The sequence below is a fragment of the Microcebus murinus genome, chromosome 5, assembly GCF_040939455.1.
Source record: "Microcebus murinus isolate Inina chromosome 5, M.murinus_Inina_mat1.0, whole genome shotgun sequence".
Lineage (NCBI taxonomy): Eukaryota > Metazoa > Chordata > Mammalia > Primates > Cheirogaleidae > Microcebus > Microcebus murinus.
This window is the reverse complement of record NC_134108.1, coordinates 91899455-91926570: the sequence shown is the minus strand read 5'-3', so window position 1 is coordinate 91926570 and position 27116 is coordinate 91899455. Positions and strand designations below refer to the sequence as shown.

The 27116-nt window shown below is 36.3% G+C and overlaps 1 protein-coding gene across 11 annotated transcripts in view; it reads left to right on the top strand.

Moving 5' to 3' along the window:
* MLIP (muscular LMNA interacting protein) overlaps positions 1 to 27116 on the top strand; it is a 242094-nt gene that overhangs the window by 81755 nt on the left and 133223 nt on the right. For 3 of the 11 annotated variants that reach the window (XM_012780767.3, XM_076003286.1, XM_012780765.3), the window contains exons 1-3: positions 9540 to 15537; positions 23819 to 23974; positions 26560 to 26952. In XM_012780767.3, the coding sequence (XP_012636221.2) occupies positions 15442 to 15537; positions 23819 to 23974; positions 26560 to 26952 (645 nt within the window). In that variant the 5' untranslated portion in view covers positions 9540 to 15441. Of the gene's footprint in view, positions 1 to 9537; positions 15538 to 23818; positions 23975 to 26559; positions 26953 to 27116 lie in introns of those variants that run through there. The other 8 variants (XM_076003288.1, XM_012780774.3, XM_012780772.3 and 5 more) reach the window with 5 other exon arrangements.

Below are 27116 nucleotides of genomic sequence, written 5' to 3'. Positions count from 1 at the left end.
TAAAGTGATAGTGATTGGGATAGGAAAGAAGGATACAGTAAACAGGATAATCATCTGCTTTCTTATGTCATTTTCAGCTGACCCTGTAACAAAAGGGGGAGGGGGAGAGGGAGAGAGGGAGAAATTCATGAGACTTGCAGAAATTTATGAGATCTGTAAATCTTTAATGACCCCTAAATGAGCTTAGGGTGAAAGAGTATATCAGAGAATGAAAACAACAGTGGAAATCTAAGCAAAGTTTTCTCATGATGAATTTACTTTCCTGATTTCAAGATAAATGGCAAGTTTTCTTCCTTAGAAGATTGTCCCTAAGAACACAGAGTTTCTCCTAATAAGCAAGTCAAATGGGCAGCTCTCTCCGACTTACTGGTATTTCAGATGGAGTGTGTCTGGAGGCCCTAGCAACATCTAATGTGGTGGTAGGTGTTCCATGGAGTCAAATGAGAAAGACATGTTTTGCACAATAAGGAACTTAAATCTTATGCAAAGTGGATACCGATTCCAGGAGGCAGAAGGGATATGTTTTGAAAAGATTTTTTTCTTATAAAGAAACTTTTAGTATCTTTTATCAGGGCATAAGGGAATTCACCTCCTAAACTTTGTACAGATTATATTTCTTACACTAGTCATAGAATAAATTGAAATGAAGGGTTCTGTAAATATTTACCAAACACCTGCTGTAGGCTTAGTATTCAAATTGGTATTTTTGAAAGAGAAGCATAAAATGTAGACACAGTGTGGTAGATGCAGAGATGGGGTGCCCAGGTCTCTTTGTGAGAACAGTCTTGTGGTCAAGCTATGGGAAGTGTGGTTAGCAGACAGTGTCAGCTGTCACCTGCCACATCTGCAGAGAGATGCTTCACTGAGGTCCCATCTTCCCAGGGCAGCCCACAACAGGTGAAGCCTTGGCCACTTTGGCAGAATACGGAATGCTGTCATGGGCAATACTTCCTCATAGCAAGTATCAAGGAACTCCCAAGATGCCTACCCAGTTAGCACAGGCTCTGTTAGGTCTGCATCATAGTTCAACTTCTCCCTCTGCCCAATTCTGCCTCTTTCTCTTATTTTTCACCAATGTTGATCTCTCATAAATATCTGACACCCTGAACTTTTCCTCTGGATCTGTTTCCAGAGAGCCCCACATGCAACACCAGTTTATAATGATTTTACAAATAATTCAAGAGATAAGACTATCCTGTGTGGGTGAGTGATGATGTGGAACAGAATATAAATGCTACAATGTATTCAGATGATAGTGAGAGTTGAACACTTTAACAATCAGAGATGCGTCTTGGTATATCTGAATCTCTTTGGTTGGGCAGAGCCAAGATACTGATGGGTGGGAGGAGAGGACAGGCAAATGAAATACACTGAGTCAAAGCAAGGAGTGAGATTCTGAGGAGATTGGCCTGGTGGGAAAGAAGGCTGTATGTTCAGGAAGAGTTAGACATTGAATTATTGTTAATTCATTTAAGATTAGATCTGGCTGTGTAACAGAGAGAAAATGACAAGATAGATGTTTACTCCTCTCCCACATTAAAAAAGAAGTTCAGAAGTTGTTAGTCCTGATCTTGTTTGGGTCTCTTTCTGTCAATTCATACATCATTTTGACATGTTTAGAGTGAAGCCCTTACCATAAGATCTGATAATGGCTGCTAGGGATCCAGCCATTACATCCAAATTCCAGCCAGCAGGATAAATGGTGAAGTTAAAGAAGGGCATGCCACGTCATTTTAAGGAGATCTATTTCTAATTACATTTCAGTGGGCACAGCTTGGTTACATGGCCATACCTGTTAGTAAAGGAGGCTGCAGAATAACCCTTAAACTAGGCAGCAAAATACCCAGTATAAAATTCTTACTGTTTGTTCTTATTATAATTGAAATGTATTAGCATATATTTTTTCAGATGATGGAAACAAGTGAGACAAAAATAGTAAAAAGCTAAAATCTGGTGTTTTGAAAAGGATGGTGCCAGCAAAACATTTCTAGAAATTATAGGAAAGAAGAGTTATTTTATATATGTGTGTGGAATGATTTTGGACATCTCTAATTGGAGATTAATATTAATAATCATATAACATATTTTGAGTGTTTTCTTTGTACCAGACAGTATGTCAAATGCTTTATGGCTGTCATATTATAATATTTAATGGAGCCTAAGAGGAAGGTTTTCTGCACGATCTGTTACATATGAGGAAATGGAGATTTTGAAAAATGAAAATAATTGATGAAGGCCACACAGCTTGTAAATGGCAGAGCCTGGCCTCAAACTCATGTGCGTCAACCCCCTGAATCCAACCATGAGACGGGGCGAATGTGGAGATGTGCTGTGACAGCCAGCCCTCATGAGCACTGGAATCATGAGAGTAGAGGACAGGAGAGAACAGAGTCAGGGAGGAGAGGACCCAGGCAATGGAAAGAGGAGGGTACCATGTGCCTTGTCTTGGGCTCTTTCTCTTGGAGGAGGAGGAGAAGTGGAATCACTGGAGAAGAACCGGTGCAGTGTGGTATCAAAGAGGACCAGGAGACAGAATTTCTCAAAGTTGCAAGGGACCAACAATATCTTCAACACAGAAATTCAGGAAAAAAAGATGTAAACAATTTGAGTAGCAAGAGGTCACGCATTGATTATCTTTAAAGAGTGTTGAAAATAGGCCATGGGAATGGGTGGGGGGAGGTAAGAAATACAGGATGGACTGTTTAAAACATGAATGGTCATCCTATTTCTAATAATAGCTGATATGAACAGTTAATACTTGTGGAATGCTTACAATGTGCCAGGCACTGTTCCTAGGGTTTATGTGTACCAACACATATAACCACAATCCTATGAGGTAGCTGCTTTTATTATTCCTATTTTACAGATGAGAAAAATTGAGGCAGTGAGAGGGTAAGTAGTCTGTCCAAGGTCACACTGTGATTAAGTGGTGGAGCTCACTGAAGCCCAAGCAGTCTGGCTGCTGAGCTTATGCTTAGGAGTCTAGAAAGGCCAAAGATTTCTGTAAAAAGTAATGAACTGACAAAAGTCCACAGATTTCTTTCTGAAATAAAATCTCAGGTACGTTTTCATGAGAAATGTTAAGTATACCTAGTAATTATCTATTCTTCTTTCCCTAAAAAATATCATATTGTGAAAAGGGACTACTTTGTTTCATTTTTTCACATGTCATTTTTTAAAGGAGATACAATTATTATTTTTTAAAATTAAGCAAAATTTGAAATTTTGAAGGAAAATATGTTGCATTTTTACTAATAAGCTTATTGAGGGAATTGAAATGATACATTATGAACCTTAGTAAATGTCTCCGGAAAGAAAGAGGGCATTCTATCCTAATAGCAAAACATTTCAAAGACTATGCACTGAAACAATGATTTTTTTGTGTCTCAAATTCCTTTATGCCTACAGGCTGCTCAATTGAATGTCATTAGGATCTCTAGAAGTTATTTGCACATAGTTTAAAGGCTCACTCATCTCCTACACAGTCACATGTTGATTAAAAAAAATATGTATATATAGCTGTGCAGGATACAGTATGGGCAGCGTATTGGAATCTAAGGCTTACAGATTTCCAGATTGCTGAGCATTCCTGACCCTTTTCAGGTAACCAAATTTATTAATGTCAATGTGTGCTTTCAAAAGACTGAGCCTGAGAAATGACCCTTAAAATATTTCCACCAGAAACACTGCAAATGGATTTTTGAATAAAATAGTACTGTGATGTTCAAAAATAAAGACTTCCTGAAAAGTGTTTATGTTTAGAATTTGGTGGTAATTAGAACAGGGAGATTGAAAGGGAATAGGTTTGCTTTCCTTGTGGACCTATCAATTAACAAAATTGTAAGTGAGAATAGAGTTGTATTATATACAGAGATGTAAGGGCATAATATAAAGGCAAGGAAAAATAATATTTAATATAGATTGACCAGGAAAAAAAGGAAGTCGAAATACTGATTTTAAAGAAAAGTACTTTGGAGTATATTTAGTAGCAATATTTTAATGAAATGTCAAAATGATGATTATGTAACTAGTATTCATTGGTTTTAAATATATATTTAATGTTAGATTGCTAGTTATCTTGGGAAACTCAGGATAATAATATACAGCTATAACAATAATAACTAATGATTTTTAAAAGCTTACCACAGGGTAGGCATCATGTTGGGAACATCCCATATATAATTTTATTTATTCTCACAAGATCCTTAGTGTTAGATAATCTAGTTTCTTTGTGGAAATAATGAAGAAGTCATTCTTTGTTACAAAATTTTGGTAGTGCTTTTTATTTTTACTTGTGAGCAAATTTGTTAAGTACATAAAGTGCTTTTTTCAGGTAAGATGGTTGCTCTTTTGTTTTCCCTTTCATGATGTACAAAATACCTTTAAATAATGTGTTATTTTATTAACTTGAAATGTTCCCTTCTTACATCTTGCATTATTGCTTTATTAAACACTGTGAGAAGAAAATTAAAGTGTTTCCCTCATATTATCTTTTATATTGCTTTTTAATATCTCATCTTTGAAACTGTAGCCACTTCTGACCCTGGAACTTTCTACCATCTGATGTGGTTAGTCAAGAGTTAGGTTGTATTGTAGTTGCAGCTACTGATTTACCACTAACTAGGGTGAGTCCGTGGGAGAAATAGTTTGTCCCTCATCTTCTATTCATTTATACTCGACCCATAGCACCATTGTGTCTTATCTCTTATTTTCTCTAGGGTAGGCATGCACTATTCATTGATTCATTCAACAAATATATATTGAGCATCTACTAAATGTTAAGCACCAGAGTTGCAGTGGGATCCAAAGAGGTATTGTTAACTCCTGTCTTCATGGAAGGTTGTACAGTGGTCCCTAAGACACCTCCTATACTGTGGGAACACATTAGCAAACTGTAGCCGTCAACTGGTTTGTTTGCCCCTAGATGAAAATTACTAAGTGGCAAACATAAAATCCAAAGACCATTCCAATGTAATTTGATTCACCTGCAAATCTCACCCATTCAATGAATCTTTTAGAAATACATATTTATTTTCATTCAAAACAATCCTTCAGTCTAAATAGTGATTGGTTCCAGAGGAGATGGAGCAAATGCTAGATCTATTAACTTGCCCTTGATTATTGTGTTAACTCCAGATCCATTACAGTTTTAGCTATTGTGGGCAAGAGCCATTGGATTTATAAAAAATTTTTTGGATGATAATAGACAAGAGCCAAGGTTCTTAAAATTTGTCTTTCTGTTTTATTTTGGAGCAAAAACATTAGTGGGAGAAAAGAGGGGACACTGTAAGTAAATGTGGCAATATTATGATATGTCAATCAGAGATTTTCATTAAACCTCATACATTTAATCTATCCTAAAAAGAGAGAAATGAGTATTTACTGGGTATCAACTATGTACCAGCACATACACTAGGGGTCTTATATGTTATCTCATTTAATTTTCACATCACCCTATAAAGTTTGAATGCCTTATTATGTCCATTTTGCAAATGAAGAAACTCAAGTTCATGGAATAAAAGTAACTTATATGAGATCATCAGTTAGTAACAGGTAGATTTATGAATTAAACCTGATTCTGATTCCAAATTCCATTGTTTCCATTAGTGGAATTAATAAATTGATGGGATGAAACATCAACTTAGAGCTCACACATTACCTCAGATATTTTTGAAGATAAATATTATTTACTGACTACGTATGGTAACCATATATAGTCATTCAACAATACTTTCTTATGCCTATGCTGTACTATTCATATTGAAAGTTATGTAGCTTTTGCACTCATGCCAGTGACAGTATAATTGTATTCTTTGGCGATATCTCATTTGCATTTTCAAGTTATGTTCCAAAATAGCCATGAATTGCTTTTATAGCTAGATGTGGTGTAGAGACAGTAAGAGAATAACAGCTATGAGAGGTAGAAAAGTCAAAGTATATAGTCATATTTTGAGAACGAATACCGGAGAGTTGGGAAAAGTGTTCATCAGAGCTCAATTCTCCTGAGTAGGAACCATGTTAAAAATGAAATCCCTGCTGGCTATTGCATTGTACTACCGCCTTTCTTATGGCTTTTTATAAATGTGTATTTCTAAGGTAAGGCTGGCAGGAGCAGGGGGCAACGTGAGCCTAGGTTACAACCTGGAAAACCCAAGTTCAAATCCAATTGCATCAATCTCCCTGAGTCTCATCTTTCTTCTTTGTCGAATGGATGTAATAACTCTCTCACTGGCTTGTGAGAAACACAGAAAATACTATATTAAGTATGGAGATTAGCCTCATGGAAAACTTGTATTTTACATATAAAAATGGTATTTATATGTATTGTATATAGGATAAAATCTGTTCTTGGGACGAGTGGGTTAAGTATTTGAGGTAACCAGGGTGACAGACCTCAGCTGCCAAGAGTGGGAGGGATGATCTAAACCAGAGATTTTCCCATCTTTCTTAATGTACCCAGGCCCATCACATGCCCCTCTGATGCTGGTTTCTTTCATACATTCCTAAAACATTCAAAGCTTTGGCATTCAGTGTGAGTTGCTATTTTTATACGTGTTATGTCTTCAAAGTGACAAAATTATCTAGTGATTAAATTGCTCTCATTTCTCTATAGACGCTGGCACCAAAATCCTTAAACCAGAAATCCCTCCTGTTCTTTGTGAATCTTCTGTACATCTAGTATAAATGCATGTAATTATTCATTTATTTAATAAGCATATATTGACCTACTATTTGACAGGCACTACACTAGATATTGGGGGTATAGCGGGAAACAAAAGAAAAATTTCCCCCTATCCTGGTGCTTCTGTTCCAACTATGAAGCCAGATATGAAAGAATTCACTACATAATCATAGGATTTTAAGGCAGCAAATACTGTGTAAAAGTACAAGGTGCTAAGAGAATGTACAACAGGAGATTTACATAACCGATGCAGTCAGGGAAGCCTTTCAGGTAGTGATGTTGTGAAGTTTGTTGTGTGTTAGAAGTTATGTTACCCTCATGTTGTAAATGCAAATATTCTTGGAATCTTTTGAGTTTCTTAGAGCTGAGCTGAGTGAAGAGGAATTAACTAGGGAGAGGGTTACAGGAAATCATTCAAAGCACAGGGAGTAGCATGTCAGTCATTCCTCATGCTCCATTTTTTTTTATGTCAGGATATTATGGTGGTACAAACATTTTGGTTACATGTTATGACTTTGCCACACCCAAGCCATGATTTGAGGTATGCCCTTTCCCCCCCACCAATGCTTACTGTGTCCATTAGTTGCGAGTTTACCCACCCCTAACCCCCATCCCCCAATGGATATTACTATCGTGTGAGCACTTTAGTGTTGATCGGTTAGTGCCAATTTGATGGCAAGTACATGTGGTGCCTATTCTTCCATTCTTGTAATACCTCACTTAGGAGGATGGGCTCAAGCTCTATCCCATTTTTAGACGATAACATGATAAGCCCCTCATCTTGTCCCAACTTCTCACCAATAACCAATTTCCATGTATGAGGAAGGGAAAATAACTGCTATTGAACACATGGATGTGTCAGACTTCCTGTATAGCACATTATATCATGACATTTTAACCATCACAAAATTTTGGAATATTACAAATAAGTAGGCTGGTTATGTCTTAGTTTGCTCAAAATGGTTCTCTTTTATGCCTATTGTCCCAGGGCAATTATTAATAGTGTCTCTCTTTTTACTCTCCTGAGTTTTTCAGTATGTATGATAAACTCTATCATCATAAATGAATGAAGCTCAGAGGAATGAAGGGTTTGCCTTGGGCCACACAGCTAACAAGCGCAAAGGCTGGTGGGATACCACACCAGTACTCTCTGATCTAAAGCCCATGTTCTCTCCATCATACTGTGGACACAGTTTGTTGGCTTTTCTCTTGCTCTCTATTCCAATCAAGGTTAGGGAGTCTAAGACAAAACTGACAAAACCTGGCTTTCTGACATTGGCCTTCTTTAATTCTGCTGAGTCATGTATTTCTATAAAGTACAAATGAAAAGAAATGATGGATTAAGATCAAATATAAAATATATGTAGTAAGTAGTAGTTCTTTTCTTGGTATACATGTCTTTGTGGGTATATTTAACCTATTCTTTTGGTTGCCCAAGTATGAGGAAGCTAATTTAAAATGCAAATGCTTCTGGAAGTCAAGATGTGACTCTAATGACAAAACATTGATTGTCATCGTTCTTTTCTATGACATGATACCCCACGGGCTGGGGAGGTGATGACTTGCCCTGATGAACAGAGCTTAAATGTAAAGAGTTTATAGCTTCTGAAAATAATCAATTAAAAACCCTTTTATGTTTGAGCCATATTAATAATGTATTTTGAATGCAGTTTTTATCTTGGTTAAAACTGAGTAATACAGATAAAACTTCTTCTGCAGAATGCGATGAAAGCTTTTTGAAGGCTTTCTTTGTATGTAAATATATCAGGAACATGAGATAGGATTCTGTTGCCTTCCTTTTTTATTTTAAGTAAAACATCAGATTATACTGATATCATGTTGGAAATAAATATTACATTGCCCATGTTCCTTTATGGAATTATAATGTCACCTCAAAAGATGCTGGTATCACTCTAGCCATTTAGAAACAAGATTTTATGAAGTATATGATGTCAGAATTTAAGTTTCCCTTGTGATGTTTCTAGAAATGATGAAGTATGGAATCCCTGAGCATTTCTATTATGGCTGGAACTGAGGGAGCAAGGGGGAGGGTGGTAGGGACCAGATCATATGAGGCTATAGGCCATTGTAAGGACTTATGCTCTGGGTGACAAAGGAAGCCATTGGAGGGTTTGGCACAGAATAGTGACATGGTCTAATTTATGTTTTAAAAGGCTCAATCTTGTTACTGTTTAAGAGATGTGACTGATTGGGTTCCTAGGAAGCAGACTCTGAGACAAAGATTAGCATGCAGAAAGTTTATTGAGGAGTGATCTCAGGAGCAACACCTGCAATGTGGTCTCAAAGCCTAACCAACTTCATTAGGAGCTGTGAAACTAGGGTTGTCATTTACAGTGTTCCCAAATTGAAGTGAGGGTGCCAGGCCTTTATGTAGATGTGATGGCTAGACATTGGATGCCCCTGAGAAGGGGCAGTGGCTTCGGGCAAAGAGCTTCATTCAGCTGGGAGGAACTTCTGGAGAGGACTGACTCTCCAGAAGCCGAGCACAGTTCCAGCACTCCTAGCAGCTGGGGGGTGAGTCCTCAGCCCAAAGGGGATACAGATGGTTTATCAGAGCATCCACTCCGGAGGCAAAGTGGAAGCAGGGAGAAGAGTTAGGAAGCAATGATTCAGCAAGGAGATGATGGTAGATTCTGCTACTAGGATGTTAGTAGTAGAAGTAGTGAAATATATTCACTTCCTGGATTTATTTTGAAGGGAGAGCCAACGGTATATACTAATATATTGATGCAGGACTATGAGACACCAAGAAAAATCAGTATCAACCCATGGTTTTCAGCCTAAGCAACTAGGAATAAGGAGAAACTATATGCAGAGGTGGGGGAAATTTGAGGGATGGGGTGGGGGAACAATTTCATTAGAAATGCAATTAATTCAGCTTCAGATGTATTTATTGGTTCTCAGATATCTAAGAGATATCCAAATGAATATGTCAGTTGTATGAGTGAAGCCATCCAGGAAGGCCATCCAGGCTGGGGAAATAGCTTTGGAAGTCATTGGCTTATAAACACTATTTGATGCTAAGGAACTGGATGTGATCACCCAAAGAGTGACTTTTGGGCTACTTCAAAGCTGAAGGTTTAGATGGCACAAAGGAGACAGAGAAGGGGATAGGAAGAGAACCAAGAGGAAGTGGTGTGCCAGAGGCCAAGCTGAGGAACTGACTCAACAAAGAGAGAGTGAACCACATGTACTTATTCCTGATGGATAAATATTTCTCATTGTTGTCTGTGTTCCTCTTTCAAATTCTACAATGTATAGGGCTTTTCATTTCTTCAGAATATTTAATTAGGTCAAACAGTCTAACTTAGGTGTTAGATTTTCTTCAATATTTGGAAGCTCCCGGTTTACTTTAACTAGGAGGACTATTAATATCTTTTTTAACTAGGAGGATATACCCCAAATAGAAGATAATCTCTAAGCAGTAATAACAGAAGTAGAAGCCATCCAGATGAGGCCAATCCAGAGGAATCTAAACTTAGACTATGATGGAATCTCATGCACCTTTGGTGAGATGTCAGGATTCACTTTAAATACTGTACACCCAATTCTGAGTCTGTGAAGTAGGCTAGTCCTGGTTGGGGCCCTTGAGATCATTCCAACTCCCAACTCCAATCCCAATTCCTGGTGATTCCTATCTTCAGAGGAAAAGCACCAGCCAGGGCTGAACCAGAATAAGTGCCCCCATGTTGGTCACCAGAAACAGGACCTGAGAATGAAGCAGTTAAGATGTGACATCTCCCTGGGGACAGCCTGAGTCCCATTCCCCATGCAGCCTGCTTTCTGCATATCACTTTTCACTCTCCTGTAACTTCATTCCCTGCTGGTGTCACTTGTGAAGGTGTCTTCTTAATGAGCATATAAGCCATGTGAAGAACAGGTTCCAAGCTTTTATCTTTATGTCTTCAGAGCTTAGAATCATGCCTGACACCCAACAGACTTTTATTAAGGTAAATAAATGAGACTCCTCGTACCTTCTGTTATCAAGCACAAAGGCATTAAAACAGACAAATGGATGTCTGAATAGCCTTGGCAACTGGATCTACTTAATCACTTGCATGTTTCTTGGCAAACTTTTGTGGACTAATCCATTTTTTTCCTCAAATTTGCTTCCCATGTCAAGGAGAAAGGCTATTTGTTTTCTATTATTTATTTTAAAAGCATTATCTTAAGAATCTTTTGGCTCCAAGGCATTACAATACTGTCTGGTTAGTAGTAAGGGCAAAGGATATCTGCTTTAGCCATTGATAATGCCAGATTTTAAAGAGAGTTTTGCATTGTATTCATCTGTTGCAAACTTTGACAAACTTTATTTTCTTTTGAAAAATGATTATTCAACAAAGCAGTTTATGTTCCTTAGTGGGAGAGAGATCATTAAAAGTTTGTGTTTATAAAATGCTTAAGGGTCTTGGGCAGACGCTAGGTGACTCTTCTTGTTCATAGGAAAAGTGGTTATGATTGGAGGATAGACTCTTCTCTCCTCCGGATTGCAAGTAATTTACATGCTCTTTTGTCATTCAAGACTAAGACTTGTTTTTTGACCAGGTGCCATCACGTTTAATTTAAATATAGAATGGTTTCTATAGAAATTATCCTCAATACATGTGCTCTTTGAGGCTGAGCATAGTTACTAACCAGATGGCTGAAGCCTGCTGTTACAACTCGTGACCATAATGTGTTTTTATTTTAAGATTATGACTTCTATCATTATAAGAAATAGTCTATAACAGCAACAATTCTTAGCTAATAAAACAGGGGAAAGAAAATGATTACAGAAAAGTTGCCAATGAGACACTGAGAAAAATAGCAGAATATAAAATTAATGGATTAATCTAATTGGTTCTCATGTTGTAAAAAGATTCAAGGGAGAATTTGAGCAGGGCAAAGGGTAAGGTTTGAATGATTTCCTCTTCCAAATTTGATTGTGCCAACTGGTCTAAATATTGCTTTGTGTTTTCAGGAGGGAATGAGAGAAAGAAAAGACCAGAGGGTAAAGGACAGAATGAGTTAGAGGAGAAGAATTTCATAGCTATTTAAATTCACTTAGAATAAACTAATTGACCATTGACAAAGGACTGTCACTTCCCCTCAGAAAGCCAAGCTAGAACTTTGAGATAGAAGTGGTCCATAAGATTTATTGATACTATTGATGTCTTGATACATATATATGAATATCTCCATTCCTGTTCATCACTAGATAAAGTTAAAACCTCTTAATTCAAGATCTGGAGTCTGACATGCTACCATTGTGCCTTGAGGTCCTATTTCAAGATCTTTGATGATCTAGATTTTATCTGCTTTTCTTGTCTTATTTGCCTTTTTTCTTAATTATGTTGTTTATAAAACTGAAAAGCAAGAGTATGAACAGGAGTAACACATATATTAAGTATTTGCCTGTCATGGAGCAAAGGGCTTTATAGGCTGAATTTAATTGTAACCCTCCCAAGAACCGTATGAAATAAGTACTGTTCTTATCCACATTTCACAGGTGAGAGGACAGAGGTTCAGTAACTTGTGCAAGGTCCCACAGCCAGCAGATGATCTATCTGATCCTAGTGTTCAGATGTGCTTTATGACTATTCCTGCTACTTACTGCTCTTGCTGTTCTGATAGGTGTCTGCACTCTCTGATTGGAGTAAGTGCTGTTCCATCCTATATTCACAGGCTCCCACTCCCCCATCCTTATAAGTGCAGCCCAAATGACATCTTTTTGAATTATTCCACTCCAGGTGACTGTGATGTCATTACCTTCTGAAATTCCTCTAAGTGTTTTATTTTAATTTTTATTTTTATGGGTACATAATAGTAGGATGTATTTATGGGATATAGATCTCAACTAGAAGCTACATTTTAACAAGATCCTCAAAAATTTATATATATGCAGTAATGTTTGAGAAAAGCTGCAATATGGGACTTTTTCTTTTTTCACTTTGCATCTCTGCTGTTTGTATACCTGCTTTATTTTTTTAATTTTTTTAAAAATTTCAGAATATTATGGGGGTACAAATGTGTTGGTTATATGGATTGCTTTTGTATTGCTTGAGTCAAAGTTATAAGTGTGCCCATCACTCAGATAATGTACATTGTACCCATTAAATATGATTTCATCCATCCCCTCCTCCCCACCCTCCCTCCTGCATGATTTCCATTGAGTTTTATTTCCATCTGTGCACATGAGTGCTGATAGGTTAGCTCCAATTTACTAGAGAGTACATATGGTATTTGTTTTTTTAATTCTTTAGATATTTCACTTAGGAGAATGGTCTCTAGTTCCACTCAGATTGTTGCAAAAGATATCAATACGTTTTTTATGTCTGAGTAGTATGCCACGGTATACATATACCACATTTTTTTAATCTGCTCATGAATTGATGGGTACTTGGGTTGATTCCACATTTTTGCGATTGTGAATTGTGCTGCAATAAATATTCTAGTGCAGGTGTCTTTTTGACAAAATAACTTTTTTTCTTTGGGTAAATTCCCAGTAGTGGGATTGCTGGATCAAATGTTAGGTCTACTTTTAGTTCTTTGAGGAATCTCCATACTATTTTCCATAGAGGTTGTACTAGTTTGCAGTCCTACCAACAGTGTATAAGTGTTTCTATCTCTTTGCATTCATGCCAGCATCTATTATTTTGGGACTTTTTGATAAACACCATTCTCACTGGAGTTAGGTGATATTTCATTGTGGTTTTGATTTACATTTCTCTGATGATTAGGGACGTTGAGCATTTTTCATGTGTTTGTTGATCGTTTATCTATCTTCTTTTGAAAAGCTTCTATTCATATCTTTTGCCCACTTTCAAATGGGGTCATTAGATTTTTTCTTGCTGGCATGTTTGAGTTCTTTTAGAACTTTGGTTATTAGCCATTTATTGGATGCATAGCTAACGGATATTTTCTCCCATTCTGTAGGTTGCCTATTTTCTCTGTTGACTGTTTCCTCAGCTGTGCAGAAGATTTTTAATTTAATCAAGTCCCATTTATTTATTTTTGTTGTGGTTGTGATTGCTCTTGGAGTCTTCTTCATAAATTCTTTGTCCAGGTTGATATCTAGAAGAGTTTTTCCACCATTTTTTTTTTTAGAATTCTTACGGTTTCATGTCTTAGATTTAAGTCTGTGATCCATCTTGAATTAATGTTTGTGAGTGATGAGAGATATGGATCCTGTTTCATTCTTCTACATGTGGCTATCCAATTTCCCCAGCACCATTTATTGAATAGGGATCCTTTTCCCCAGTGTATACTGCTGTCTACTTTGCCAAAGACCAGATAGCAATATATAGATGGTTTTATATCTGGGTTCTCTGTTTTGATGCATTTGTTCTGTCTGTATTTTTGTGCCAGTTCCATGCTGTTTTGGTTGCTAGAGCCTTATAGTATAGCTTAAAGTCTGGTAAAGTGATGTCTCCAGATTTATTCCTTTTGCTTAAGGTTGCTTTGGCTATTTGGGTTTTTTTCTGGTTCGAAATGAAGTGTAGAATTATTTTTTCTAGGTTTGTGAAAAGTGATGTTGATATTTCGATAGGGATTGCATTGAATCTGTAAATTTCTTTGGGTAGTATGGACATTATATTCCTGCTTTATATTCTCGATTGTACTGTAAGCTTTTTCAAGGCAGAAGGGTATTATATTCTCTTTTGGATACCTATAAGTATGTATAACATAGATGAAGGCACACAGTTTGTTCAGTGACATAACACAACACTTACATTAAAAAATTTAGATGATATTCTATATCAAAATGTACTATGTTGTTTAGAATAGTTTTCCCCCTGTGCTGATAAACTCACTTTTAACAATTATTTTAGCCATAAGATTGTAGAAATTCAGGCTTCTGATAACATTGAAAATGTTAAGAGGCATAATCTAGGTTCCTAAAATAAAATTCAGTCTTCCCTTAGTTTTTGGTCTATATCTAGCCTTTTGGATATAACATCTTTCACTGCTAAGGTACCAATATAGCTATTAAAGATTTGGAGAAAAATCAATACTTAGAAAATAGAAATACTAAAAGCTGAAGATGCCAATCAATTTCGTGTGTGAAGTTTTGAGGTTTGTCTATCAGCAGTCAGGATACTCACTCTGTCTTCCAGGAATCTTGGAATGGGAGTTTGTTTTGACAGCTATTTGATTCCAAGCTTTATTTTAGAGCTAATTTTGTTAATAGCAAAATTTCAGTCACTACAGATGCTCCTGTATCATTGCCTGCAATTTATACACCAGGAAGTGATAAAATTATTGATTTTCTGAAATGATCACTGTGTGTTTTCTAGTTTTTTTATTTAGACACAGTGTTTGCATGTATTTATCTTTCAAAATGTTCTCTGTGAGTGTGACCAGCTGATCATTGAGATTGGCAGATGCTTGGGCCCTTCAATCAGCTTCCCTTGCTGCACAATCTGGCTTCTCTCTTCCTTTCACAGAATATATAATTGGAATGCATGCATGAAAAGAAAAGAGGGCAAACACACATAGGTGGTAATTTTTTACTTTTACTGATTACATTTCAGCAGTCACTGTGACCTCTCATGAAGTTCCAGATCTAAAAACTGTTGGAACATAAATCTATTCTTTGGAGCTGACAAAATTCTTCAATTCAGGAAAGATTCTGCTTTACCTCTTTTTAGAATTCATTTTTTTTTTTTTTCTGTGTGAATGTGTGTGTGTGTTGTTTTAGTAAGAGGCTCCTTCCCACCTCAGTCATTGGTTTGCTCACTCCCTTATGTGATGAATCAATGCTTTCAGAACAGGGGCTTCTGAGTGACTGCGGGAACAATTACTTCCAAATGAACTCGTGCATCTTAGCAGGGAGCATTCAGACCATACCCCAGGTAAAAGAAAGTCTTTGCTTAATGCTTTCAGTAACTTTTAAAAGCAATGCACTGTGCTGGTGGTGTTTGCTGCAAGGGTATGAGGGAGAGCTACCCGGGTGCAGATACATTTTTCTGTATATGGAAGTGAAATGTTATCTACGGTTAGAGCTGATAAAGACAAAACTGCTCATTGGGCAAAGAAAATGCTTAGGATTGCCCTTGGCATAGTGTTAATGCTAATATGCCCTGTAATGCCTTAAGAGGAGGCTAGTGGCCATCTGTGTGTGTGGGTGTCAACATCTGAAGGGAGAGAACTTTTAGGGAAACGTAGAAAAGGAAGACATTGCAGCCCGAAACTAAGCAAAGAAACAGCCTGCATAGCGTGGGGGAAAACAATCTCTCAAATTATTAGGCTGTCCGGTGAAAGGTGACAGTTTTAGAGATTTTGAGCTTTTCAAAGTGTATTTAGGAAAAGATTTTGATTTTTTTTAGCTTGTATCTCTATTATTAAAATAATTTCCCAAGGATAAGAACTAAGATGTTTAAATGGCATTGACAACTGAAAGTGTTAATTGGCAATTAACAAGTGCAACGCTATTAACATGCATCTGTTGCTGCTTTGTGTGGAAAATGATTTTTCATCACCATAGCAATTCTTTTTGGGGCTCCTCCATTGGACCTTGGCCATAGCATGCAGTAAACAGCAAATATATATTTTTCTTTCCCTAAACAAGGGATTTAATAGTCTACTAGCCAACATGTGGCTCTTCATCTGAATGTTGCACATCATGATCAATGTAATTACAAATTCTTTTCTAACTGAAATTCTTTGCAAATAAATATTAGATCCTTGGTAAGGCGAGAGAATGCTAGGGAGAGGCGGTGAAAAGAGCCCCATGCTAACATTGTACTGATAGCTTAAAAGCGAATACCAAACAATCGCCCTTTTTGCGATTGTTCTTTGGAAGATAGGTGTTTGGGCAGGAATTCATCCTTGATCTTGTTATTCTCCACCAGTAACCCACGAAGATGAATAAGTCCTTAGCGCTATTAGATTTCCTGTTTTCATGTTTTCTGGAATGACATCATGTATTGGTTCGACTAAAACAAAAAATTGTTTTCCTACACTGATGAAAAAATTTTATATAGGATATCATGTGTCTGGAGGAAAATATATTGTAAATTAGAAGGAAATAGTTTTACTTCTTTTCAGTTGTCTTTATTGTCAGCATATGATTATGTTTAGAAATTTTTTTGAGGGTGTTATAAAAGCACACCTATTGACCAAAGCATCAGTTTTCATTCAGACTTTGTTTCCGCTTTATTCACTAAAAATTTAAGCTATCAACCTTTTAAAAAGCCTGTTGTTTGTGATGCATCAATTGTGGAACTCTATTTGTATTTTAGACACTTCAGTAGCATTGAATTACATAAATTGTGCGAGGTATTTGGAGAAGTAAATTTTCATTATTGTGCATGCTTTAGAATGTAAAACTACTTGCTATTTATAATGGTTGTATGTCTTTTGTAACCATGAGGTGCTTGCCCTGAAGCCTTTCATACATCAGTATTGAAATTTCATTTGAATAGAACCAAAGATAGATCTATAGTTATCCTGTGGGTAGATAAAGGAAGGCCTACCTACAGAACCTGGGGTCAGGTCACGTTGCAACTCTTCTTCCTTGACTCCTAAAGGATTGTCTTTATTTCTTACTCAAAATTACATTCTAGGACAGATTATTTGAAATACCCTCAGTACGGTACCCTTTGCCACAACTGCTCCCCATTCCATCATGATATTGGTGAGATTAGCCATGTAAAGAAACTGTCCTAGAAAACAACACATTTAGAAAGTCTGTTGTATTATGTATTGCTAATCAGACAAGTGGGTGCCCCAAATCTCACAAGGGATCTAATGTTCCTTCCTATAAAGGAAAGCAGTGATTTATTATTTTCTGATGATAAGCAGCCACCTAGGAATTGTGACATGACTATAATGAGGAAATAATGACAAATACCTTTAAAGGCAAAAAAGAACATTGAAAAATAAAAGTTGGCTCGGAAGGGTTTGTCCGTATGTTTCATCTCCTGGAGGCATATGCATTGATTCTACAAGGCGTAGGGGTTTAAGTTACCAGAATGTTATACCCTGTAGTAAGTTGCCTGGAGTGAGTTCATTAGGCCCTTCTAGAACTTGGGGGTGAAATCCTACAAGGATATCCCACTAACTTGGTTTGGTTTCATGCTTACAAAGAAAATCTCTAATTAATAATCTAATGTCCCACATAGCCTCCTCCGGGGACCCTCCTAACCCCAGCTTCACATTTATTTAAGATTGTACCAACATGTTATCAGTCTCTCTCTCTCCAACCCAATCTTGCCACCACTCAGAATGGCTCTCCTTTTCATAGGGATGGCCCTGTCCACATTCTTTTCTCGTAGTTCCTTGACCTTTACAAGATCTTTCTCTCAGATATTCAATGTCTCAAGGCCAAAGCAGAGACTTAATAAACATCTAGAATCACCATATTTCTGATTATTAAACTCTCATATCATATGAGTCCAAGCCATTCTCTCAGTCACCATTGTATCCAGTCTGTTTTGTGAACCACGGAGACTTCTATCTAGTTCCTTGAACTGGAAGGCCCTTCCTCCTTATCTATCCAAACTGAATTCCATGGTTGATCATTTGCTCTACTTTCACCAGTACCCTCAATTTCCTTATACTTGCAATATCCTTCTGCCAAAACCACCTCCAAACATTTTAAGTGTCATAGTTGACTTTCTCTTTTCCTGGAATAGGCAGGTCAGCATCCCTTGAGAGACTATCAAACAGCCAAGCAAATCTCCTTACTACAAATTCATGGACTTGCATTTGGGTTGGGCCATCAGTATACCCTGTCAATACTTTTATTTCTGGTCAGGTCTCTTTCCCATTCTGTCTGTGACGTTTCAGTCTTTTTTACCTTCCTTAAAATTTCCAGGCCACTAGACTTTTCCTCAGTGGCTACATCACTCAGTGTTAAGAATCTGTAGGGTTCATCCTTGAACCTCTTCTTTTTCTATTTGTGTTTACTCCGTTAGTGATCTCATCTAATTTCCTGGTTTTAAATACCATCTATAGGTTAATAACCCTAGCAGTTTTTTCTAGCACATAATTTTTTCTAAACTTGACTTACGTACCCACATTTCCACTTGGATATATATTGGGCATATCAAATTTGATTTTTATCATCAAACAAAGTCAACTGTTGTCTTCCCCATTTCAATGAGTAATTTCTCACTTCATGTAGTTATCCAAACCAAAATTTTGTACTCATCTTGACTCTTACCTGTCTCTCTGGCTCCACCTCCAATTTGCCAGCAAATTATAAGTTTTTATTTTAAAATATAGCCAGAATCTTAACACTTCTTTCCACTCTCACTGCAGTAACCCAAGTTCAACCCACCATCTTCTCCACCATGAGTTATTTCAGTAGCCTTATAGCAAATCTTCATAGCACTTATGGAGACAGTACTATATGTTTTGCGTATTTATTTATTTATTGTCTGTCTTCCCCCACTAGAATGTAAAGTTCATGGTAATAAGGAATTTTGTTCACTGTTATAGCACCAACCCCTGGAATAGCATCTAGAATTTAGTTGGCATTTAATAAGACCTTGTTGAATAAATGAAAGTAAGTATAACAGAGTGGAATTGGAATGTTCCTAAAATGAAGAAAGATAAATGCTTGAGCTGATGGATGATTTGATTAATTCACATTGTATGCCTGTATCAAAACATCACATGTACCCTATAAATATATGCAAGTATTATGTACCCATAATGATTAAAAATAAAAAAAAATAAAACAAGAAAGTAAATAGAAGGCAAAGTGTTCAAGTGAGGGTTGTTTTTAGTGGGAACATAGCAGCAGAACTGAAGGTCATGGAAAAGAAAAGAGATGCAGGTGGCTGCGTAGATGTGGTATTGGGGACCTTGGAAGTTCTCTTTGGATTACTTCAGTTGTCTCAGTGAAATGGGAAACAAAGTCATCCAGCACAGACTGAGAATGGAGAAGAGATGTCAGGGGTTTGAAGAAAGTGGAAAAGATATCAAAGAGTTTTCTGGGCCAGTGGGAGAGGGGATGGGCTATGGCAGTATACTATAGTTGTAGGGCAGCAGGGAAGAGCCTTCCTGAGGCTCAGAGATATAAATTTGAAGTGAGACAAATAAACATTGGTTGTGTGATTTCCCAGAGCCTGTTTACCTCCATGGTGCAGGAGTAGAGCAAGTAGGGTTTAGATTTAGTGAGGACTGTAATTCACCCAAGTAGGGATGATGATGGAAGGGAGGGCAAGGCATTTGAGGGGTACCCAAGGGAGTAATTATGGGAAACTTTATTTTTGAGGCTGGTTAAGAAGACAAATGTGGGAAAACATAATGTTGGAAGAATCAGTAGATTTTAATCTTGTTGGAGTTGGAATACTGGAGGGAGTGGAATGGAGAGACAGAAAATAGTGGCCAGAGAATGAAAAAACTTAAATTATGGAGGGTTTGCAGCTATTGATCTAGGCTAGAGATGTGAGAGGAAGGAAGAGCAGAGATCAGGGAAATATAATATTAGAAAAATTGACCATTGGGATATAATATTGGGTATATTAAAAGTATAGTGTTAGAAAGAGTGCTATCAATCCAAGAGCTAAATCTTTAAGGAAAGGAGTATTCAATCTGAGTGTGGGCAGATGGCTACAACCAGGAGAGGTGGTGAATGGTCTAGACTGATGATACGAGATTCAAAGCTGGAAGAATTTTGGGTAAGAAAGCCTAGTCTGGAAACAGTAAAGAAGAGCAAGAAACACCTATCCTACTTCCAGGCCCAGTGGTGCAAGAGTGTGAGAGAAAACAGCTACCACTGAAGAGCTTCTTGGGAAACAGAGTCCTTAAGTGAAACCATGCTTTAGTTAGAAAGGTGAAGGAAATATTTAAAGAAGAAGATAAGGATACAGAAGACTTGTAATGGCTGACTGAATTCCAGAAAGTGTACAGTGAAAAGATTTCAAGAGTTGGAGCAGGGAGCAAGATGGGAACAAAACTAGGGCTGTGCTTTGCTCAGGGATTGAGAGATGACTCAGAACCTTGGGTTTATCATGGGTGCTGACATGAACTGGGTTTTGATCCATAAGGTCATGAATTAGGTCTGAGGGGTCCAAAGTCTAGAAAGGTGGCACAGTGAGAGGCACTGGGGGTCTTGCCAGGGTACATCATATTTCTTCTGACACAAGCATGGGGGAAGCAAAGGGGCAGTGTTATTGTCACTAGATGGGAACAATTTCATCATGAACATTAATTATATCAAAAGGGATTGATCAATGAAATAAGGAGTTGGTATTTGAAAAGATAAACAAAATCAACAAACATTTAGTTAGACAGAAAAATGAGAGAAGATTCAAATAAATAAAAAAGGAGACATCACAACTTATACCACAGAAATACAAAAGATCATAAAGGACTAGTATAGACAATTATATACCAACAAGTCAGATAAGCTAGAAAAAAATGGATAAATTCTTGGACAACTGATAAAGATTGTTTTATAAAGAACAGAAAATAGAACAGACCGATAATGAGTAAGGAAACTGAATCAGTAACAAAAAGTCTGTCATCAAAGAAATGCCCAGGACCTGATGGGCATTTTACCAAACATTTAAAGAATAACTAAGACCAATTCCTTTTATTATTTTTTTAGCTGTAGCATATCATGCTCTGTAATACCAATTCTTCTCAAACTATTCTAGGAAATTGAAGAGGAGGGAATACTTCCAAACTCATTTTACAATGCTAACATTACCATAATGCCAAAACCAGACAAAGACAAGACAAAAAAAGAAAACTACAGGCTAATATCCTTGATGAACATAGATGCAAGATTTTCAATGAAATACTACTAAACTGAATTGAACAGCACATTAAAAAGATCATTCACTATGATCAAGTGGGATTCATTCCAGGGATGCAAATCAATAGGCCTGATATAGCACATTAACAGAATAAAAAACAATTACCATATGATCATTTCAATAGACACAGAAAAAAGTTTGACAAAATTTAACATGTCTTCATAATAAAAGCTATCAACAAATTAGGTGTAGAAGGAATGTACCTCAACATAATAAAGTCCCTATATACCCTATATGACAGACCCACAGCTAAAATCATATTGAGCAGGGAAAAGTTGAAAGCTTTTTCTCTAATATCTAGAGAAAGAAAAGGATGCCAACTCTCTACCACTTCTATTCAACATGGGGACTGGAAATCCTAGCCAGAGGACTGTAGGGAGGTTCTCAAAATATTAAAAATAGAACTATCGGTTGAAACAGCAATCCTACTACGGGGTATATAGCCAAAGGAAATGAAATCAGTATGTCAAAGAGATATTTGCACTACCATGTTTACTGCAGCACTATTTACAGTAGCCAAGATATGGAATTAACCTAAGTGCCCATTAATGATGAATAGATAAAATGTGATATATATACACAATGGAATATTATTCAGACATAAAAAGAACAAAATTCTGTCATTTGTGACAATGTGGATGAACTTGGAAAACCTTATACTAAGGGAAACAAGTCAGGCACAGAAAGATAAATGCTGCATGATCTCACTCACGTGGAATCTAAAACAGCTGATCTTATAGACATACAGGGTAAAATGGTGGTTACCACATGCTAGGGTGGTTAGGGAAGAGTGGGGGAGATGTCAAAGGATATATAACTTCACTTAGAAGGAATAAGTTCAGGAAATCCAATATATAGTATGGTGACTATAGTTAATGACAATATATTGTATTCTTAAAAAATGCAAAGATAGTAGATGTTAAGTGTTCTCACCACAAAAATAACATGTGAGGTTATGTATTTGTTAATTAGCTAGATTTAACTATTCCAAAATGTATATAATTTCAAAACATATTGTACAAGACAAATACATACAATTTTACCTATACAAAAGTGATTCTTATCACCTTCCCACTCTTCCCACTTCACCAAATTCGTCAACTTTTCAACAACCTATTTCATTTTCTCCAGTTTCAGAGGAGACCATTATTCTTCTCTTGTTTTCTTATTTCTTCTATTTCCTCCAGGTTCTTGCTTCCCTTTCCTTCTCCACCATCTCCACCACCTACTCCATAGATATAATCAAGTTTATTCCTTTTCAAGATCAACAAAGACACCTCATTCAAACCATTTTCCATTCAACTCTCAACCTTGCCTTTTACTTCTCATCCAAACTTCCTGAAAGAGAAGTCTACAGTACCATCCTCTCTTTTTCCTCTCCCATTTAATCCTCAATTTATTGTGTTTGGCTTTTCGTCCTTGTCTCTAGTCTTGTGACTTTTAAAACCAGATTTATCTATCTGAAATTCTAATATGACTGTGTCATTTCTCAATCAACAATGCTTTAATGGTTCTCGGTTTTCAACAGAACAAAGTCCAAGTTTGATATACTCCCCATTGCTGCGTTTTTCCATACCTTTACTCATCTCATTTTCTCAGCCTGGTATATCCTTTTCCTCCTCTTTGCCTTGATTTAAATTTCAGGTTTTGCCTTTTATGACACTTCCCAGGTTGGGTAGGCACCCCTCATCACTGTTGCCTTAGTGTTCTGTGCATCACCTTTTTCTACTTGTGGGTAGTTTATTGCCTGTTTTCTATTCACCACTGTTTCCCTAGCTCCTGAGTGCATGTCACACATAAAATACTTAATAAAATTATTTTTAAATGAATTAAGAATAAATGAAGGAGAAAGTATATCATTAAGAGCAGGCATTGGTGTTCTGATAGGCATTAAATTTTAAATCCATATTTTAGCATTCTTATTAATGATAAATGTTGGAATTTTCTTGCATGCTTATTGATCATGAGTCAATAAATTGAGCTTGCTAGCCCAGGGTTAAATGTATAGAAGTCAATTTTGAAACTGAGAACAGATGCTGAGTTTGTGATAATCCCACTGAAGTAGAGTTACCCTGTAAGATCCCAGCTGATCAGCCTTCTGGCCTGCTGTTTTAGTTCCTTTCCCCACAACAGGATCTACCTGTGTTTACATTGCTTTCTCTGGTAAAGGATACCATAAAAAAAGGTTCTGATACACTTATGACTATTTTTATAGCTGTTTACTTTGAAGCCATATACATATATAGTCACAGGACAAGAGGCAATTTATAAAAACAAATGAGATAAATATCATGGTGTATAGAGAATAAAGATAAATCTTTCAAAAGAGTGAAAATTTAATTTATTACATATCTCATAGGTCTCTTCTGGTGATTGTGAAGCGAAACCTTTGAGCTTCACATTTGTGCCCACTGTCAGAAGACTACCAACTCATACTCAGTTGGCTGACACCTCTAAATTCCTTGTTAAAATTCCAGAAGAACCAAGTGCTAAGAATCCAGAAACTGTAAATAAGGTGGGATTATTTTATTTTTTTATTTCAAACAATTATATTAAATTATCCATAAGGACTTGGAAATTTGTATCAATGTCTATTTCCTGTGGTTGACTTGACCGTGAATCTAAGGTTGACTAAAATTACAATCATGCAATAGGTGACTCAATGTCATCAAATCCGATATTCTCGCTAATGCATTGTTCTCAACTCTTTTGAGTTGACATCCTATTGTTTGCTATTCACATGACAAATTCTGCCTCCTGGTACCTTCTCCCAAATGTATCTTATGAAATAAAAACAAAATTTAAAAAGATTCAATTTATCTTGAAAAAAAGTACAATATATAAAACAGTGAGATGTTATAATTTGCATGCAATAAATTGGAAACATTACAATATGTAATAGCCAAAGTTGGGGCATTTGTGGAAATATTGCCATGCTCAAACTTTGCTGCTAGTTTTGTAAATTTGTACAATTTTGGTTTAAGTCCCTTACTCATAGTCATAAAACCGTTCATAATCTTTAATAATCTATTCCTTCCCAAAGAAATAGTACAAAAGAAGAAAAATGTTATGTAGGAAAATAATTAGGGTAAAATAAAAACAGACTAATACTTAGCAATGAGAGACAATTAAGAATAGATAATACATCACCTTGGAAAAGTTATAATTATGGTAATTATGTAATTCCATGGAAAATGTTAACCTTATAATATTAGGTGATAAAATAGGCTATAAGATTATATTCATATTCTGATTATATCTGTCTAATATGAGATTAAGACTTGAAATGCAATTAAGCAAATAAAAAAATTGAAAATGACTTGTGTTACAGTAATAAAATTTTGGATAAATATTTTTCTCTTTAAAATGTTTTAATATTGTTTTATTATAAGTAGAATGAGATTTGGGGGACTTTGTGTTATTCTTGAGACAACTGGAAAGAGGTAAAACAATCAGATTCATCTTGTCTATATGAAAACATCTTATCTAGAAAGTAGTTATATATCTGTGATCTTGGAGTTTTCAATTGCTATTTTATTTCAGTAGCTATCTTATTTCAAAGACTAATGGGGTCAAATTACTTAAGAGAAATTCTTCACACTATATATGGCATTTCTGGGAAGTTTCTCTCTAACAGCATTCATTTACATGCAATATATTAGTGGGATCCTTTGTTAATTAGGCCCTGAGTGGCGTGAAAATGTAACTCTATCAACCAATCTTGGTTGCAAACCTCCAGAGCCTCCTAAGAAGGTAATGTTCATCTGCTGATTGCAATGAACGATATATAAACAATTACATCTTTAAAAGATTAAAGAGTTTTCATCCTCTTTTAAAGCAGTCCAATATAGGTGTAGGGTAATTCCTCATTCATTTATATACTTAACTGTTTACTGAACATATACTATGCTCTTGGTGCTTGGATTCCAAGTGAATAAAGACAACTCGGATGACTTATTTGTTATTGGGAAGGCATACAATGAAAAAAAAAAGAAAAGTATGTAATAACATCCCAGGTAGTGATAAATAGTATGAAAAGAAGTACATCAGAGTAAAGAAATAGAGAAAGATGGACAGAGAAATCCTAATCAGAGGCAATTTGTATTTTATCCTGATTATATCATCATTATCATCAACTGAATAGTGTGGATGGGTGTACAAAACCAACTCTTTAATTGTAATTACTCAGTGATTTGATTTCTATTTTCACACACACAACACTTACATACATATTAGGACACATTAAATTGACCACCGTAGTTGAAATTAGTTTTATTTTGAAATAGTTTTAAACTTAGAGAAAAGTTCCAGAGAAAAGAATAGTAACTGTAGTATAGTTACCAAAACAAGAAAATTAGTGTCTTTTAAACACAAGCTTAGTGTACATGGCTATCATTTTAGAAAAAGTTTGGTAGCTTGATAAAGCTATTGTAACCCTGGTCTTGTAAATCTTCTATGTATTCATAGAAAATTGGATGGAAAAAGATTTAGAATTAAGAATTCAAACTAAGATAGCAAAAAATAATTTGTACTAAAAATATATACATCTTTTTTGGTGTCCTATTCATGAGTTCTTACCAATTAGCTTCAATTATTTTGTCTGACTGTTTATGCATTTTGTTCCACTTTTAATTTTCCTCTCAGAGTTTTAGGAAGATTTTGTATTATTTTAGAAAACTTCATTGGGGTTTCCTTCCACCCCTGCTTGTTAAAGGATATACATGTTGCTTGACCATCAATTAAGCTGTTGCTCAATTCCCATTTGTTTCATGAATGTTTTCATGAAAAGCATGCGCGTTCTCTCTTTCTCTCTCTCTCTCCCCTCTTAAAAATATCATATCACGATTTACTTGAAAACAATTAGGTTTGCTTGTTAATGTTGATTCTGAGCCTTAGGTTGTTTGCGCTTAGACCAGGCCAAACAGGTGGGCTCATAAAAGTAAACCATTAACTTCAACCCAATGTCTCTTAGGCCAACCTAATTTAATACATTTATAAAAACTCTTTATAAGCATGTTATGCTTTTCAGTGTACATGCGGAAAAAAAGAAGCATTTATTAAACAAATGCCAATGCTTTTATCTCTCTACATGTATTACAGTCTAATTCTGATGACTACTTGACCTTGAATGCTGGGAGCCAACAAGAGAGAGACCAAGGGACATTGACTTACCCTTCAGGGGTCAGTGGAACGATTTCACAACAAAGGGAATTGAAAGCAAACGAACTTCAAGGAATGCAGCAAGGTGACATCTTCAAAGCTGAATATGTCTTTATTGTGGACTCTGAAGGAGAAGATGAAGCTACAAGCAGAAAAGGTGAACAAGGCCCCACAGTGGGGACAGGTGCCACTGCTGCTAGGCCCACGTCTCTAGCAATCTCTTCCAGTCTGGTCTCTGACGCAGTGCGTCCCAAAACACGGGGGACTGAACTCAAGGCCTCGTCACAACCTGAAATGCCTCGTGGGATGGCCCCGCAGCAAAAGCATGGGCAGGTAGGTTTTGTCTTCTTACCATAAGAAACAGAAAGAAAATTTAAGTATTTATATACTCTTTGTCCTGGGCTGTCTGCAAAGGCCTTTCTGTTGAACGTATACAAAACTCTGAAAGAAAAATATATTAAAAAACCCAAATCCCAAGATTGTAAATCATCACAGTA